A 17,636-nucleotide genomic window follows, 5' to 3' on the forward strand; every position below is an offset into this window, starting at 1 on the left:
TGTGTGTGTGTGCTGTTCTTAAAATAATGGTTACAAAAAGTATGTTTTGACATTATTAATTAAGGACCATCTTGTATTCTTACGGATTGCAGCTCCTGAAGTATTGATTTTGCAACCGAATTTGAAAAAATGGTTCTTCTTGCTATTTTGGTTGTAAAGGAACAGGAGAAAATAAAGCAACAAAAACAATAATTGGGAAATGTATTATACTAAATTATTTATAAATATGGATCACTGATTTTAGACACCATACAGGTTGAACCTCTCTCGTCCAACACAGCTGGGACCTGACTAGTGCTGGATGAAAGAATTTGCCAGATGATGGGAAGATAACGTTCTCTGGCACATTACCAACACTTCCACTGCTTACTGGGCTCTCAGAAGACATTCAGGGTAGATTACAGCTAAATAACAGCACAGCACACTGAGAGCCAGGGCTGGTGCCTGGAAACAAACTTTATGGCACCATGGGAAACTTGGCCACACCCGTGATAAGTGGTTATCCAGCTAACTAAAATCATGCCAGATTACGGAGTTTGCCAGATGAGAGTATTCCAGACCAGAGCAGTTCAACCTGTAGTGGGTGAGCAGAAGATGAAACCTAGTTATTTCAGTGTTCAGTGTTCTGTAGAAACTTTAACTAAATACAACACCACTATGAGATAGGCAAGGGGTGTACTTAACAAAGGAGGAAACTGATATACCAAACAATTAATTAAGTTGTCTAACTAGCAACGAAGGGGCAGAGCCAGAGTGCACACTCAGGGTTTCTGGATTACAGTTTCATGAGCAATCTTCTAAACTAGAATGCTCAATAAGTAATAGTATACTTATACTGCAAAAATGCATGGTGTGAGAAATGGTGACAACTCTCTACCATTCTGTGAAACACAGCTTAGCTTTTACTGTGAAGGGCAGTCATTTTAAAAAGTGTGTTAACTGACTGTGGATAGACCTAAGTTAGGGTTTTATCATCTTATGGATGGGGAAACTTCATCCAGATAGGATGTAAAGCTTTCACAGAGAGTTTATTGCTTTGATCTTGTGTATTGTCACAGTTTTGTTACTTTGCTTCTGATCTGTTAGCCTTCCATGAAATCCAGGGTTTAACTTGGCAGCTCCCAAAGTTTGATAATTTGCCTTTTACACAAAATATCAAAAGTCAGAGATGTTGCTTTTTTAAAAGCCATAAAACTCACAAAATCAATACCAGCCCTGCAGCTTCAGTGGTACTAGTACATTAATAGCTGAGCCCATGTTTGCAGTGGGTCTCCACTGATGCATCATGATTTCATGGAAATTTGACCTCTTATCACAGAGCCAGCAAATAAGTGGCCCATGGTCTGGACTTGGTTTGCCAGGGTTAGTCGCTGGTGGACTGCCTGATGCTTTACTTACCTATGCATCTGCAAGAACAGACACTCATAGCTCCCATTCTGAAAACTTACCAGATATTCCTACCCTTTGTTTCCTGTATTCTAACCAGTTAACCATGAGAGCACCTTTCTTCTTATCCCATGACAACTTACTTTACTTAAGAGCGTTTGGTGACAGACTTTATCAAAGGCTTTCTGCAAATCCAAGTACGCTATATCCACTGGATCCTCCTTGTCCACATGCTTATTGACCCCCCTCAAAGAACTCTAGTAGATTAGTAAGGCATGATTTCCCTTTACTGAAACCATGTTGACTTTTCCCCAACAAATTATGTTAATCTATAACTCTGACAATTTTATTCTTTACTATAGTTTCAACTAACTTGATCAATACTGACTTTAGACTAACTAAGTCAGTAGTTGCCAGGATCACCTCTAGTGTCCTTTTTAAACATTGGCATCACATTAGCTATGTTATAGTCATTAAGTACAGAAGCTGATTTAAAGGATGTTACAAACTACAGTTAGTAGTTCTGCAATTTCACATTTGAGTTCTTTCAGAACGCTGGTGTGAATGCCATCTTGTCCTGGTGACTTATTACTATTAAGTTTATCAATTTGTTCCAAAACCTCCTCAATGACACTTCAGTCTAGGACAATTCCTCAGATGTGTCACCTAAAAAGAATGGCTCAGGTTTGGGAATCTACCTAACATCCTCAGCCGTGAAGACTGAAGCAAAGAATTAATTTTGTTTCTCTGCAATGGCGTTATCATCTTTGAGCGTTCCCTTAGTATCTCAATTGTGCAGTGGTCCCACTGGTTATTTAGCAGGCTTCCTGCTTCTGGTGGACTCAAAAACACTTTGCTATTACTTTTTGAGTTTTTATTATCTATGGAGAGTGTTTCAGTATTGGGGTGTTCACGTACTTTTGATATTTTGTATAAAATGCGTTTATCCATTATGCTGTCAGTTTAGACCCTGACCTGAACATGGGTTGGTATGTCTTCTACTTGTGGGGACAGTGTTGGTTCCAAGATGTTTCCTCATGAGGTGCTCTGTTATGATCCCTCTGCAATGTACTTCCAGCCTCTGCCTAGTACCAATTAAATCTGAGTGTTTCTGCAATATCACCCTTGTTCATGCTAAGTGCTGTGAGCAAGGGGCCTGCCTCTTGTTCACTTCACCTAGCTTTATATTGGCAAAGTCCTGACTGTTGTGGCCTAGGCCTCATGCTTCACACCAGGCCTGTGATGCATGGCCTTATGTTTCAGGCCTTCATCTTACTACAAATAGATTAGTACCCACTTATGCTGAAGGTGGTGGTTGCTGCTGCTACACTCTCCAGGAGAGCTTACCTGAAACATTTTTATAACAGAATTGTCCTGCTTCTTTTTTTGATGTGTGGGGAAAGGTCTGAACATTTTTTTTGTTTAATCCTGTTTGTGTTAATTTTTTAACATTAGCAATTTTAGGGATGCCAAGTCTGGAGCCCCCTGGTTTCACTGCCAGATGGGTTATTTCAAGTGTTTTGTGTGAGCTTTCTCAGCCTTAGTTGGAGTGGGGTGTGTTCTATCTTGTTTACAAAGCCATATTCTCTCTTTACTGTTGATTCAGTCATCTGAATTACAGACATCAGCACAAGCAAAAAAGACAGAATGTTAAGAAAATCCATTTCCATCAGTTAAATGGTTTTAATTATACAATCCCACCAGTTTACTTTAGGGACATCCAAGGGGAGAAAAAGGGTACCTGAATTTCTAAAGGAGAGTTGGCAAATTTTAAAGAATGAAAGAAAAAGCTCTTGCTTTATGTGTTACATAGAGGCAAAAAATGGCACAATTCAATTTATACAGGTTGCCTTTTAAAGAAATGTCTGGGTTTTAGCACTATGGTTGCAATGTATTATGAAGTTAACATTGTTTCTTAGTGAAATTGTTTTAAGTGTCAAGAAATACTGAAGTTATAACACAGTATCAAGAAAGCAAAGCACAAAAGCAGGATGAAAGAGACTGTGTGACTAGGGGGTAAAAATCCAAAGCAGAAGAACAGGCTTAGATATCTAGATCTTCACCCTTTAAACTAGTCACTGTTTTACTCCATTATTTGTCAAATATTATGACATCTTGAGGTTAATGGAGACTGTGAAGGAGTAATCCTGCAACCCTTATTCACGAGAGAAGTCTCATTGTTGTAAATAGCAGCGATGGGGGTTGGTGTCATCTCTCTCTTGCTCAATGCCTGTGGTACCCACCTCTCTGAAAAAACAACTGTGCACAGTGTGCCTGGACAATTATCATTTCACTCATTGCTGAAAAACAGCCCACTCTGGAGTGGAACATAGTTGCCATTTAAAGGAACATAGAAGCAACAACATACTGGCCGTCCTGTACCATATTTTACCCTTGTGGTGCTGCATCCTGGCTACAGGAAGGGCTGTGGCTGGCCTGGATGGTCAGAAACTACCCAGTTCTGGCCTTTCATGTTCAGCCCCTGGAGTGTTCACTATACAAACCACTGCCAGCAGTAGGGCAAGGCTGGGCCAAGGAGTTGACCAGGCCCAAGGTAGCACACTGACAGCAGGGCCCAGCAGGTGGGCAGAGGATGGTATAGTCCAGTGTTTCTTCAACTATATTCCGTGGAACACTGGTGTTGTGTGAACACCTTGCAGGTGCGCTGCGAGCGTGGGAAAAACACACCTATGGTCCGTATTTTCTGTTATTAAAACCAGGTACAATGTTACACCTTCATTGCTGCCATCCCAGATTACACGGCTTCATTTTGGTTTTGCTCTGTACCGTTTGTTTGGTCTGACAACGGTTTTCTGAAGGAAACGCTCATGTTGACTTTGCATGAAAAATACTATTGTTTGATGTTCTGTGGTCTCAAAAAGTTTACCAAAGGCTGCTAGCGTCAACTGCCTCCCCCCTAGGGAGGGCCTGTATGGGCCCGGGATCCCCAACACCCCCATAGGCTCAGCAGGGGACAGGCTGCATGGTAACGAGCTAGTGCACGCGGGCGCGTGGGTCACTTGGGCCCCGTGCAGAGGAGACACGCGGGTCCCAGGAACAGAACCGCGCGCTCCCGCGCCGCTCCCCTGGGGCCCCGGAGCTCGCGCATCTCTTCCCGCCTCCGCCGCAGGGGCGGGCACTCGGCTCGACGGGCCAATCAGCGAGCGCGGCTGGAGGACTCCGCCCCTCCCGGCTGTCGGCGCGGAAGGCAGAACCACGTGGGCGCGGCAGAGCCGGCGCACACCATCGGAGCCTCCGGCAGTGCAGCGATAGCGGGCGTCCGGGCGGTCATCATGTCTCCCGCCCAGGTCATCTGCGGCAAGGCGGCCTCCGCGTACGTACACACCCACCTCCCCCAGCGGCGGCTCGGCCGGGCCGCTGCCTGTGCTCCCGCGGGCCCGGAGGCTGGGGACTAGCCCCAGCCCGTTTGCCTGGCCTGGCCGGGCCCAGGGAGCGGGCGCTGCCGGAGCCAGAGCGGTAGCCTCCAGGCGCTTGTCCGACCCGTGGCCCGGCCCTGCCCCTGGGCGGCTGAGCCAGGCTCGGAGACTCGCTCCCACGTGCTGTGCCGGGTGGAGCTGGAGCTGGAGTTGGAGCTGGAGCTGGAGCTGGCGTGTGCGGCACAAGGGCGGGCGCTCTCTTGTTGCGCGTTTTAAACGTTGGCCAAGCTTCAGCCTTCTCTGGCGGGGTCACTCCAGGTTCTGGCGCAGCCCCCCCCCCCCCGCCTGGGCAAGGCGGGAGGAGGCCTGGCTCCATGTGCCCGCAGACGAGCAGCTGAGGGTACTCAGCCCTCAGGCCCCCTCCTAAGCTGGCAGAGAGGCACACGCTATTCCCCCCGCTTGTGATCTGCTCCGCCTGGCTCTCAGATGGCCGAGTGCTTGGGGGGCAGGCTTAGGTTGTTTGTGCAGGGTCACCAGTAGCAAAGGGGCTCTGGGGAAAAGGTCTTAGAACTCACAGGTGTGTTTGCTGTCCTGCAGAGACATCAACGTGTGTGTGTGTGTGTGTATATATATATATAACAGTCCGGGCCCTACCTGGTTTTCTCACCCAGTCCACTGAAAGGAAGGAGTCTCTCAGACACGTGTGAAGTGGAACTAAATGGAAGAATAATGCCCCACCATGGGGGTACTGTCTTCTCCCCCCTCCCCCCCCCCCCCCGACTAGAGAGTTGTTGGGGTGGAAAGGAAAGTTTTAAGTGTAATTGAAGCAGTGTTTGTGATATGGCAGCATGTTTGTTTCTTGACAGCGGGGAAGGATCCCAGCAGGTGGTTATTCTTTAGCTCTGCTGCTCTTACAGTGAAGCATTCCTGAGGGATAGTGCAAATAGCCAGCTTGGAGGGTGTGGGAGTGGTACTTTATATATTGAGTCTGTTCTGGTGAGGCTATAGATGTGATGAAGTGAGTCTGTCCCACGAAAACTCCTCACCTAATAGACTATTTTTTTTTTAGTCTTTAAAGTGCTACATAACTGCTTTTTTGTTTTAATAGCTTTTCAGTCAGTGTGGGAGGGGGCATGTAGCCAGAAAAACAGTGTAGTGAGAAATGCATAAATAAAGTGTCCAGCATTCCTCACGCTGCTGGGTAGAGGGGAGGGAGGAGCCAATGTATTACAGTGGCAGGGTTTGGCAGGAGGACGGTTGTTACCCCCGACCCCATCCCACCACCTTGCCCTCTCCAAATGATGGTCTTCCTTTAGTGCTAAGGTGGATCTCTGACCTGTGCAGACCAGATGGTTTCTGGTAGATTCCCCCGCTTCCTTTCAGGCACTTACTGCCTGCCTTGACAGCTACTATGCTGTAGCCACTAAACCTAACACTGACAATCACTGTTTCCTTGTGCTGTTGTCCCCACCATTTTCTTCTTGTCTTTCATGGTCTATCTGGATTGTAAGGGGTACAGGGTGGGAACATAAGGAAGGCCAAACTGGGTCAGACACAAGGTTCATCTAGACCCGTATCCTGTCTTCCGACAGTGGTCAGAGCCGACTACCTCAGAGGGAATGAACAGAACAGGTGATAAACAAGTGATTCATCCCCTGTTACCCATTTCCAGCTTGGCACACAGAGGCTAGGGTCTGATGAAATGCACTCTAGAATTCTCAAGGAGGTGGTGACTGAGATGTCTGAGCTCATAGCAACGATCTTTGAAAATTTATGGATGACGGGAGAGATTCCAGAAGACAGGAAAAGGACAAATATAGTGCTCATCTATAAGAAGAGGAAATAAGGACAACCCAGGAGACTGCAGATCAGTCAGCTTAACTTCTGTGCTAGGAAAGATAATGGAGCAAATAATTAAGGAATTCATCTGCATACATCTTAAAGATAAGTAACAGCATGGATTTGTAGAGAACATATCATGTAAAACCAACCTGATAGCTTTCTTTGACAGGTTAAGAAGCCTTGAGGATGAAGCTGGGGAAGCAGTAGATATGGCATACCTAGATTTTTAGTAAACCATTTGATACCATCTTGCATGATCTTGTTATAAATAAACTAGGGAAGTATAACATGCACAAGGCTGTTGTAAGGTGGGTGCATAACTAGATGGTTAAGTATTTCCAGATAGTATGCATCAATGATTTACAGTCATGCTGGAAGCGCACAATGAGTGGGGTTCTGCAGGGATCAGTTTTGGGACTGGTTCTGTTCAGTATCTTCACTAATGATTTAGATAATGGCATAGTGTGTGTTTATCTAGTTTGTTGGTGACATCAAGCTGGGAGAGGTTGCAAGTGTTCGCAGGATAGGATCAGAATTCAAAAAGATCTGAACGAACTGGAGAAATGATCTGAGGAAAATAGAATGAAATTCAATAATGACAAATGCATATTCTTCCACTTAGTCAGAAATAATCAGTTTCACATATACAAAATTGGGAAAGGACTATCTAGTCATAGTGGGCCACAAGCCGAATAAGAAACATCATTCTGGGATGGATTAACAACAGTATAGTAAACAAGACATAAATAATTTTTCAGCTCTAGTCTGCACTGATTGAGCCTCAACTGGAGTATTGTGTCTAGTACCGAGTGCCACAGTTCAGGAAAGATGTGGAGAAATGGGAGAAGGTCCAGAGAAGAGCAACAAAATCATTAATAGTGTAGAAAGCATGAGCTATGAGGGAAGACTGAAAGAACTGAGTTTTAGTCTAGAAAAGAGAAGACTGAGAGAGAGTGTAACAGCTTTCAAATACCCAAAAGAGCGTTACGAGGAGGAGGGAGAAAAATTATTCTTTTTAGCTTCTGATGATAGGACAAGAAGCAATGGATGTAATGTGCAGCAATGGCGGTTTAGGTTGGACATTACAAAAAATTTCCTGACTGTCAGGGTGGCCAGACACTGGAATAAATTGTCTAAGGATGTTGTAGAATCTCTTTCATTGGAAATTTTGAAGAGCGGGTTAGACCAACACCTGCCAGAGATGAGCTAGATGCTACTTCATCCTGCAGGGAACTGGACATGATAATTTCTCAAGGTTCCTTCCAGTTTTAGTATTCTGATTCTCTGACACAGTCCCTGCCCATTCTGGCTAATAGCCATGGATGGACCTATTCTCCATGAATCGGTCTAGTGTTGGCCTTCACGACATCCTCTGGCAAGGAATTCCACAGGTTGTCTGTGTTGTATGAAAAAATACTTAAGGGTGCATCTGATGAAGTGGGTCTTTGCCAACAAAAGCTTATGATCCAATAAGTCTGTTAGTCTATAAGGTGCCACAAGACTTCTCGTTGTTTTTGCAGTTACAGACGAAAACAACTACACCTATGATATTTGATACCTTTCCCTGGTAGACTGAAGTGGTGTAATTTTTTTATTATTAAATATTTGTTTCCCATGCACATAAATTACAATATCTGATCAAGTTACCCCTTAATCTTCTCTTTACTAAAATAAATAGACTCAAGGAACTCAATCAGTTTGGAAGGTACGTGTTCTTATCCTTTAATCATTCACATGGCTCTTCTCTAAACTTTATAAATTGTTTCACCATCCTTCTTGAATTGTTGGCGTCAGGACTGTATGCAGTATTCCAGCAGCAGTCACACCTGCACCAAACACAGAGGTGAAATAACCTGTCTGCTCCTGCTTGAGTTTCCTGTTTATGCATTCCAAGGTCATGTTAGCTATTTTGGCTTCAGCATTGCACTGGTAGGCTCACGTTCAGTTGATTATCCGCCATGACCCCCAAATCTTTTTTCAGAGTCTGTGTCACAGGATGGAATCCCCTATTTCTTTAAGTCTGGCCTTCATTCTTTGTTCCTAGACTTACCCATTTACTTGTACTGGTTGAACCTCTCTAATCCAGCATCCTTGGGATCTGACAAGTGCTGGATGAGAGAATTTTCCAGACCATGGGAGGTCAATGTCATCTAGCACAGGGGTCAGCAACCTTTCTGAGATAGTTTCAAAATTTGATCTTTTGACCTCTATGTAGTGCCCAAGTGTCAGTGATACTTTAAATACTAGTATTTACAACTGCTTAATAAATAAATGAAGATGCAGAGCTTTACCGTTTAGGTGACAGCTGGTAGCATTAGCTGGTCTTTTAATCCGTAAGTGGCATGGATTTGAGCATGCTCCCGACTGCATGGAGGAAGAGGGGTGGGGCTGAGCTCATGCCTCTCCTGCCAGTGAAAATCAGCTCTTGGTATGTGTGCTGGTGATTGCTGAACCCAGGTCTAGTGCATTACGAACACTATTTCTGCTCACTGGGCCCTTAGAAGGTATTTAGGGGTAAACTGCAGCTAAATAACAGCACAGAACACTGAGAGCCATGACTGGAGGCTGGAAACATGTTATGGGACCATGGGAAACTTGGCCACGCCCATGATAAGTGGTTGTCTAGCTAACTAAAATCACTCTGGATTAGGGACGTTGCTGGATGTGTGTGTGCTGGATTAGAGATGTTCAGCGTTTACTAAAAAGCAAAGAGTTTGCCTGTACCCAGTTTATGAAATGATCCAGACAGCTCTGAATCAATTATCAGTATTTCCATTATTTACCACTTTCCCAAGTTTTGAGTCATCTTCAAATTTTATCCTTGATTATTTCACATTTTCTTCCTCTTCATTGATTTAAAAATAAAAATGTTCAGTAGGGTAAGGTCAGGGTCAAGACCCCACTGAAAGCATATTTCATGATTTCTCATTTATAGTTACATTTTCGAGATCTCAGCCATTTTTGAACCCGTTTATTGCATGTAGTGTTAACTGTGAATAGTTTTCATTTTTTAAACAGAATGTATGGTACCAAAACACAGACTTTGCAGAAGTGTAAGGATGTATATCCACACTATTAATGTTAGCAACCAAACTTGTGACTTCATTACAAAAAAAAAAAAATCAAGTTAGACAGGATCTATTTTCCATGAATTCAAACTGATTTGCACTAATTGTACTTTAATTTTTTATTTATTATCTTGTCTACATTCGATATCAAGCTGTGGCAGGCTTATGATTACCTGGATCATTCCATTTACCCTTCATAAAAATTAGAATATTAGCGTTTGGTTTTCTGGACTTTCTCAAGTGCTCTAAAACTTATTGAAGAAAAGGAAAATAACTTGCAAATAAGAATTTTCATTAATCTGGGCCTTCAAGATGTCAAACTTTAGTAGCTTCTTTTTAACATTCTACAGAAATACTAGTGGAATATGGTGAGACTTCATTGTTTGTTTCTCCCCCTACTCCAGGTACAGATCAGAGTTTTTTTTTATTGATAATTTTTACCATTTATAGTAATGAAGGGCCAATACCTTGTCAGGATTCTTTTTGTTGCTAATGTCATTTTAAAAACTCCTTGGCTGTGTCTACGCTAACTTCCTACTCGGAAGGGGGGATTTTGAGTAATTTTGAGCAAGGGGACTTCGAAGTACCGGTGGATGAGCCGCAGCTAGATGTGAGCCGGCACTTCAATGTTTAAAATTTCGAAGTTGCTGTGGGGGAAATTTGCTTAATGAAGTGCTGCATATGCAGCGCAGCATTTCGTTAATAAACTCCCAACACCCTGCTTAACATCCTCCCTTTGAAGTAGGGAGGTAGTGTAGACAAGCCCCTTCATATGTTAGCGCTGGTCACAGATTTTTTCTGATGCCTTTGGCTTCCCTTGTCAATTTTCGACAATTCCTATCTTATGGATAGTATCCATTGCTATCAACTTCCCCTTTCTTCCATTTGTTATGTTATTTTTTTACAGCTGCCTTCCCTTCCCCTTTAACTCATGACCGTCTGTGCCAGTAAAGAAAAGCAGGAGTAGTTTTATTAAATGGCTGTTGGTGTTTGCTGTCATTGAACAGCAGTAAACCAAGTCATGGTGCACTGTAGATTTTCTCACCCCTTACAGCATTGTAGAACTAGTGCAATGGTCTGTGGGAAGAGAGAATGGAAAGTATTGTACAGAGAAGAACAGTTACTGAAGAATCGTTAGAAGTATTTAAAAACAGGTAATTTCTAAACTCCTTAGTACAGTTGTTTCTGTCTTCTAAAATCACTTCATGTTTGTGTCTTTCATTCTCTATTATAACACTGGTCTAGTGTTGCCTTAGTGCAGGGGTGTGGAACCCAAACCCATGGTCCCCTCTGGGGCTAGTGTGTGAGGAGAATGAGGGGGAGCATCTTTTTTTGTTCCAGTTTTTCAGTCAGGGACCAGGTCAGTGAGGCCTGAGGGAGGGGAGGTTTCCTTCTTTTGTGTGTGGCCTCTGGCTGGTTTTTCTTTGGGTGAGTGGCCTCTGACCCATAAAAGGTTCCTCACCCCTGCCCTACTAACATCTGTTGTTTGGTATCAGGTCTTAGGTAAACGACTTATCTCAGCATAAATGTTTGCAGTATGGTGAAATCTCTTTTTGGATTCAAAAATTCCCCCCTCTGCTGCTAAATTTCAAAAGGTAGGAAATGTGGGGTTGGTGCAAGACTACTGTGTCTTCTGTTTGCTTTTTTTAGGTATCCTTTGTCTGTTTTAGTGTTGTTAAATATCCAAGTGGAATGAAAGAGAGAAATGTTCTCCTTTCCTCCTTGAAAGGCTTAGTACTAAACAGTTTATCATGTTTACCTGTTCAAAGTGCTGCAAAATATTAGCCATATTTTACAGTGGGGAAAATGAAGACCTGGGTGCAGAAGTCGAACATTTCTGATTAGGGTGAAACTTTGGGCCTGATTTTTCCGGGTGCTAAGCAGTTGCTGTTCCACTTTGACTGAAATTGGGTGTGCTCAGTATTTCTGAAAACTATATGTCTCAGATCGAGTATCCAGAATCAGATGCTGCTTCAGAAGATATTGACATAGGCGACTTATCCATTTGAGTCAGTAGCCAATTTGGAGCTCTCTTTGGAATTCTGGTTTTAGACTCTTATCCAGTCCACTACACCACGGTGTGTTGTGGTTATGGCTGTCTGCAGCATTCTCAGAATTTTACACTTAATGGCCACAGAATTTGTTGGTAAAACTAGGAAAGTTTGCACTCTGTTACTGTGGCAGACTGCTCTTACCTTTGGCACAAAAACTGGTCCTGAATTATAGCAGATCCTCACGGACCATATTTGTTGCAGCTTTAAATAGATTTGTATGTCCACAAAAAAGTGGTGTACTTAAAACAATTCTGCTGATCTCCAGTTTGATTACACTGAGTATTTTTTGCCCTCTGTGCATTAACAATAATAAAGTATTCTGAAAGATCAAACCAGCAAATTTTATTAGTGTAAGGAATGTGGCAGCAGGAATGCAATGCTGCTCAAGGCTCGGAGGAATGTGTCTCCCAGAGATCATTTGCATGAGAATGCAAAGGTGTGCATGTGTGATACCTTTCCGGCAAAGCCTAATGGGTAGCAAGTAAGCCATGAGATTGTCTATTGTAAACACATTGTTGTAAAATCACAATTTGTGCTGACACTCAGTGTGGGAGTTGTGGGATCTCACCAATGCCCTGGGTTGTTGTGGGGGACAGGGCAGTTGCCACAGCTGCATAAGACATTGATTACACAGGGCTCCCTGGTTTAAAGCATTGTAAGGCCAGGGGGGAGGAGCGGGGAGGGGAGTACTAGTCTGAGCCACCTTGCTGAGTGCCTTGGCCATATAGCTATAAGCCTGGTTTCGCTACCCCTTCCCACCTGTTGAAAGATAGAGCTGGATAATAGGGTTTTCATGAAACTCCACACTGGAGATATCAAGAGCTGAAATCACGGAGTGGCAGCTGAGGCCATGCAGAGCTGAAATCACAGGGTTCTGCCTCAGGGTGATCCCCAAGCGGCGGCCGGCAGGAGGAGCGGCAGCCGGTGCTCCTACTCTCACTGTTCGCATGCCACTCTTTTGTTTTATTTTGTCTAGGTTTAAAACTACATGTATATGAGGCAACTAGTCCTCTTAACGAGCATAGGAAAAGACTGAAAAATGCAAATCATCTTTTCACATCTTATACATGGGCTTCCAGCCTAAATGATTTTCCAGCATTACTATGGCAAGTAGTTCCAGCTGTACTTGGAAACCATTCTCCTTTTTCCCATTTCCCCTGCTCTTGCCCTGAGCTTGGTCAAATGTAACAAAACGAGCAGTGTACATCCCAGGATGAAAAGGATCAGATTTTAGCTAGAATTTCTCAATTGAAAGAATTTGAGAGAACTAATTCTGTGTCTTATTTTCTCTTTCTGATCTGGATCCTATGGAGAGATGTTATATCAAAGGATTCCGATCACCCTTGGCATGGGGCAAAGTCTCTTGAGGCAATCAAAACATGTAATCTCAGATCCCCAAAGACATGGCAATAGAAGATGATGTGTGGGTGTGTGTTTTCTCCAGGATTTTTTTTACAAGAGGTAGTTATGAGCCATGTCTACACGTGCACGCTACTTCGAAGTAGTGGCACTAACTTCGAAATAGCGTCCGTCACGGCTACACGTGTTGGGTGCTATTTCGACATTAACATCGACGTTAGGCGGTGAGACGTCAAAGCCTCTAACCCCATGAGGGGATGGGAATAGCGCCCTACTTCGAAGTTGAACGTCGAAGCAGGGCACGTGTAGATGATCCGCGTCCCGCAACATCGAAATAGCGGGGTCCGCCATGGTGGCCATCAGCTGAGGGGTTGAGAGACGCTCTCTCTCCAGCCCCTGCGGGGCTCTGTGGTCACCGTGTGCAGCAGCCCTTAGCCCAGGGCTTCTGGCTGCTGCTGCTGCAGCTGGGGATCCATGCTGCATGCACAGGGTCTGCAACCAGTTGTCGGCTCTGTGGATCTTGTGGTGTTTAGTGCAACTGTGTCTGGGAGGGGCCCTTTAAGGGAGCGGCTTGCTGTTGAGTCCGCCCTGTGACCCTGTCTGCAGCTGTGCCTGGCACCCTTATTTCGATGTGTGCTACTTTGGCGTGTAGACGTTCCCTCGCAGCGCCTATTTCGATGTGGTGCTGCGCAACATCGATGTTGAACGTCGACGTTGCCAGCCCTGGAGGACGTGTAGACGTTATTCATCGAAATAAGCTACTTTGATGTAGGCTTCATGTGTAGACGTAGCTATGGTTATTTGTGTAAGGAATTCACTTCTACTGCAACCTGCAAAGTCAGGATTGTGTATCGTGTGGGAGGGGAAGAGGGGTAGGTAGTCACTCAGCTTTTGTTATGTCATGGATTTATCCTTTTATCAGAGAAGAGAGTCTATCTGGATGTCAGTCAAATATTTACAGACTAGGAGAATCAGATGTCTGCTACACAATTCTGTTTTTAATGGAAGTTGCTGAGGACGGTGAAATGTGAAAGTTAAAAACACTCAGCCCAGTTTTTGAGAAAAAAATCCAAGTAAATTAGTTTCAGGCGTTATGGCTGCCTTGAAATCCTCCTGCAGATTATTTTGGTTTTAAAATCACATTTTCATTTTGAATATGAAAGGTTCTGTGCCTACCAACAGGGGAAACAGAATGCTGGCAAAAACACAAAGGAAATGAAAATAACCTGTTAGGTTTTGTAACTTTAGGTGTTACTGTCTCCTGGTAAGTGGAAAAAATCAGGCGGTAGATTGGTGGTGTAAAATCCCTCTGGAGGATCACCTCTTTCTGGCTGTCTCTCAATAAAACAAGTTCTACTGCCCAGCATTGTGTGTGAAACACTTCTGTGTGCCTGAGGGGTACAGACTTTTGTCTGAAGTGTCTGTCACTTATGCTATGTCTACACTACCGCAGAAGATCAGCCTGCTGAGGGTTGATCTTCCAGGGTTTTGGTTTTTACATGAGTAAAATGGTGCTTTCTATGGTCAAAGTCGACACCAAAACCCCACGCGAGCGGTGGGGATTAAGGAAGGTCTGTGGGAGAAATGCTCCTGTTGACCTTCTTCTGTGTCACCAGCCAGTGTAGTCGACTGCTCATATGTCTTTTTTTTTTTTTAAACCTATGCAATTGGCATAGCTAAAATTGCATATTATCAGTCAGCTTCTGTGTCTAGAGTAGACAGCCTTAGTTCATTCCCTCTTTAAAATCTGGTACTGTTGGAAGACACAATACTGGGCTAGACTGGTTTAGCCCAGTATGGCTCTTCTGAGGTTCTTGGGAAAGAATGTTCCATTTTGTTTTTACTGCAGGATGTGGGTAGTGCAGAAGGGCCAAGAGAGGAATGATGGGGTGTAAAATGGAACTACTTTAAATTGTAAATAATTGATAGCTAGCAAGGGGGGCAGGGATAATGCTTGAAAAACACCTGTGAACAGTAACAACTAGAAATTTTTGAGTATATTGAATGCTTTCCTGGGGTGAAAGTGCTCTGAGTGTAATTAAAAACAAATGCACAGAACTAATTTCCTTAATTATTCTTTAAGATCGCTTTGGATAAGATTCACAACTTGTGTTTGAAATCACTTCAACTCAAGCTTTATCTACCATGAGCTTGTTTGAAATCTCCTACATGCGCTAGCTGTGCTGACGGATGACGTTTTTATCACTGCATTGGGTTTAGTCGTGTTCAGAGCAGGTCTGAGTGACACGGTCGCAAAAATCACAGGTTCTGGGCTTGTATTCCGAACAGTGGGGATCTTCAGAAAAAGTTGGTTGTAGATTAGTTTGAGGACCATGCCTAACACTGTTTTAACTATGCAGTGATTAAACAGTGCTCTGCAACCATTTTTGAAGATTGCCCTTGCTAGCGTGATTGAAGCTACAGCCTAGAAAACTGACCGTGCTAAAGTACAGTGGTGTTAACGTACTTTGGAACAAATTGTGTTGTAACTGTGTGCTGCACCTATGCAGACGTGTCTATGCCACGAGTGAAATCTTGGCCAGCTTGGCATATTTCCCATTTTGTTCAGTGGGGCCAGGATTTCACCCCGGGTGTAACTGTTTTTTGTTTGTTTGACAAGTATCAGAGGGATAGCTGGTTTGGTCTGTCTCCACAAAAACAAGAAGTCATGTGTCTGATAAAGTGGGTCTTTGCCCATGAAAGTTTGTGCCCAAAAAAATCTGTTAGTCTATAAGGTGTCTCAGGACTTCTCATTGTTCTTGTTTTGTCATCTTTTTAAAAACACCGTGCTTCAGTCATATCCCTGTAGAGATCTGACCAGATAAACTGATGGCATCTAAGCTATGTTAACATTGTCGGTTTTATAATATGGATGGGCCCAAACATTTTGAAGGGATGGGTTTCTCATTTTCAGCGCTTGCATATTCTTGCCTTCTACCTCCCTATTTTCCTCTGTTTTTTTTGTCTTGTTTTCTTCAGCTGGGGAATGCGGAATGTGATTCCTCACCCCGTCCCTGTGATCTAGAAATCATGTTGAAATTAGTTTGATTTCTCAGACTTTTCAACCCTGTATATGAATTTCCCTTCCAAAGTATCACTTAATCCATAGAGTTAAAATCTTTCTTCCTGTGGTGGTGCAGATTAAATCAATCATAGCTCTGCAATCCCGCAGAAACCCTTTTAGGCACTGCTCTCATGCAAGGTATAACTATGGTAATTTGAGCCAGTCTCTGTTATAATACCTAAAGACATTTGAGGCTGTGTCTGCACTCAGAGGGTTGCTATGCTGGCAAAACCTTCTGTTGTAGATGCAGCTTGTACTGGCAAAAATATCCTTTAGGTAGTATAACTGATGCTAGTTCCATGAGCAAAATAAGCAATACAGACAGACTAACTTCTTTGGAGGTATATTAGTGTCCGACATGGATGTGCCCTTCCCCTGGCCCAAAAAAAAGAGCGAAATTCCTAATTAAAATTGTTGTGCTAATGAGTCATTAAACACAGAAGGTGAAAGACTTTACTCCAGACTGGTGAGCGATCAGTCCTTTTAGAAGGGAACAGTTTCCACCTAGAGAATAGCAGTCTGCTTCGAGGGAGAGGAGAGAGACCTGCCGAAGATCAGAGTGAATCAGGGTAGAGGCAATGCTGTCCTCCTCCTTTTCTAGTCACAGGCTCTGTCTCTCTGCTTAGTTTTCTCCCTCTGTCTGAGAAATGATTTAGCTCTGGGTTATGCTTAAATGTTAGATTGCCCTAGCTACCTCCCTGAGGACTGTGAATAATTTTTTGCTCTAATTAGGTGGAGGAAACCCCCAGGGTAGAGGCATCTATGTTTATGGAAGAATTATTGGAGAGGCAGATAATCTGCATTAAGGTTGGAAGCATGTACCACGTGGCCTGCAGTGGGGCAGTTCAAAAGCTGTGCTGCTGTAGTGCTGACGTCCCTTTGTAGTCTTTCACAGTTGTCAAAGATGAAGAATTTACCAGTCCTCGCCACAATCTTACTGAGTAGGAAATCATGCCATTGTTATTTTACCAAGTGCAAGACTTATTTATATTTTATTATTTTGCTTTATAAGATCAAATAAGAGAGGCCATGTAAGATGGAGAGGAGAAATGCCTGTTGTGACATGAAAAACACCCACAGCAAATGACAATGTGAGATCAGCTTAGCCTGGTATAGCACAACAAATTACTGTCTTCCTCAAATTACTGGCTCAGTCAATGCTGTTCCCCAAAAGCCCAGGGACCCTGGAACTCAGCAGTCTAGGATAATTTCTGATTTGAGAGACGCTAATTCCACACAGAGAATGTCTTTCAGCCTCGGCCTTTCTTATAATGAGGCTTACCTCAACAGCATTCATTAAAAACAGAGATTAAAATCATTTCCCCTTGCTGTTATGTAACATGAGAAGTCAATAAGAGGTTTTTTCAAATATTTTAAAAAGTATTTATTTCTAATTGCAGATTTAAACACAAAAATATTTCTTAAAGTTGATCCTAACTAACTTTTATTTCTTAAACTTCAGTATGTATACCTTTAATTTTGCTTG

At 43.4% G+C, this 17,636-nt stretch overlaps 1 protein-coding gene across 3 annotated transcripts in view; it reads left to right on the plus strand.

Moving 5' to 3' along the window:
- The first annotated feature begins 4,599 nt into the window (after positions 1 to 4,599).
- The window catches only part of MTHFD1 (methylenetetrahydrofolate dehydrogenase, cyclohydrolase and formyltetrahydrofolate synthetase 1), a 70,949-nt gene continuing 57,912 nt past the window's right edge, over positions 4,600 to 17,636 (plus strand). Inside the window, exon 1 of one of the 3 annotated variants that reach the window (XM_074996359.1) lies at positions 4,600 to 4,720. In XM_074996359.1, the coding sequence (XP_074852460.1) occupies positions 4,680 to 4,720 (41 nt within the window). In that variant the 5' untranslated portion in view covers positions 4,600 to 4,679. Of the gene's footprint in view, positions 4,721 to 10,750; positions 10,828 to 11,253; positions 11,269 to 17,636 lie in introns of those variants that run through there. The other 2 variants (XM_074996358.1, XM_074996360.1) reach the window with 2 other exon arrangements.

Source organism: Carettochelys insculpta, chromosome 6 (assembly GCF_033958435.1).
Source record: "Carettochelys insculpta isolate YL-2023 chromosome 6, ASM3395843v1, whole genome shotgun sequence".
In the NCBI taxonomy this organism is placed as follows: Eukaryota; Metazoa; Chordata; order Testudines; family Carettochelyidae; genus Carettochelys; species Carettochelys insculpta.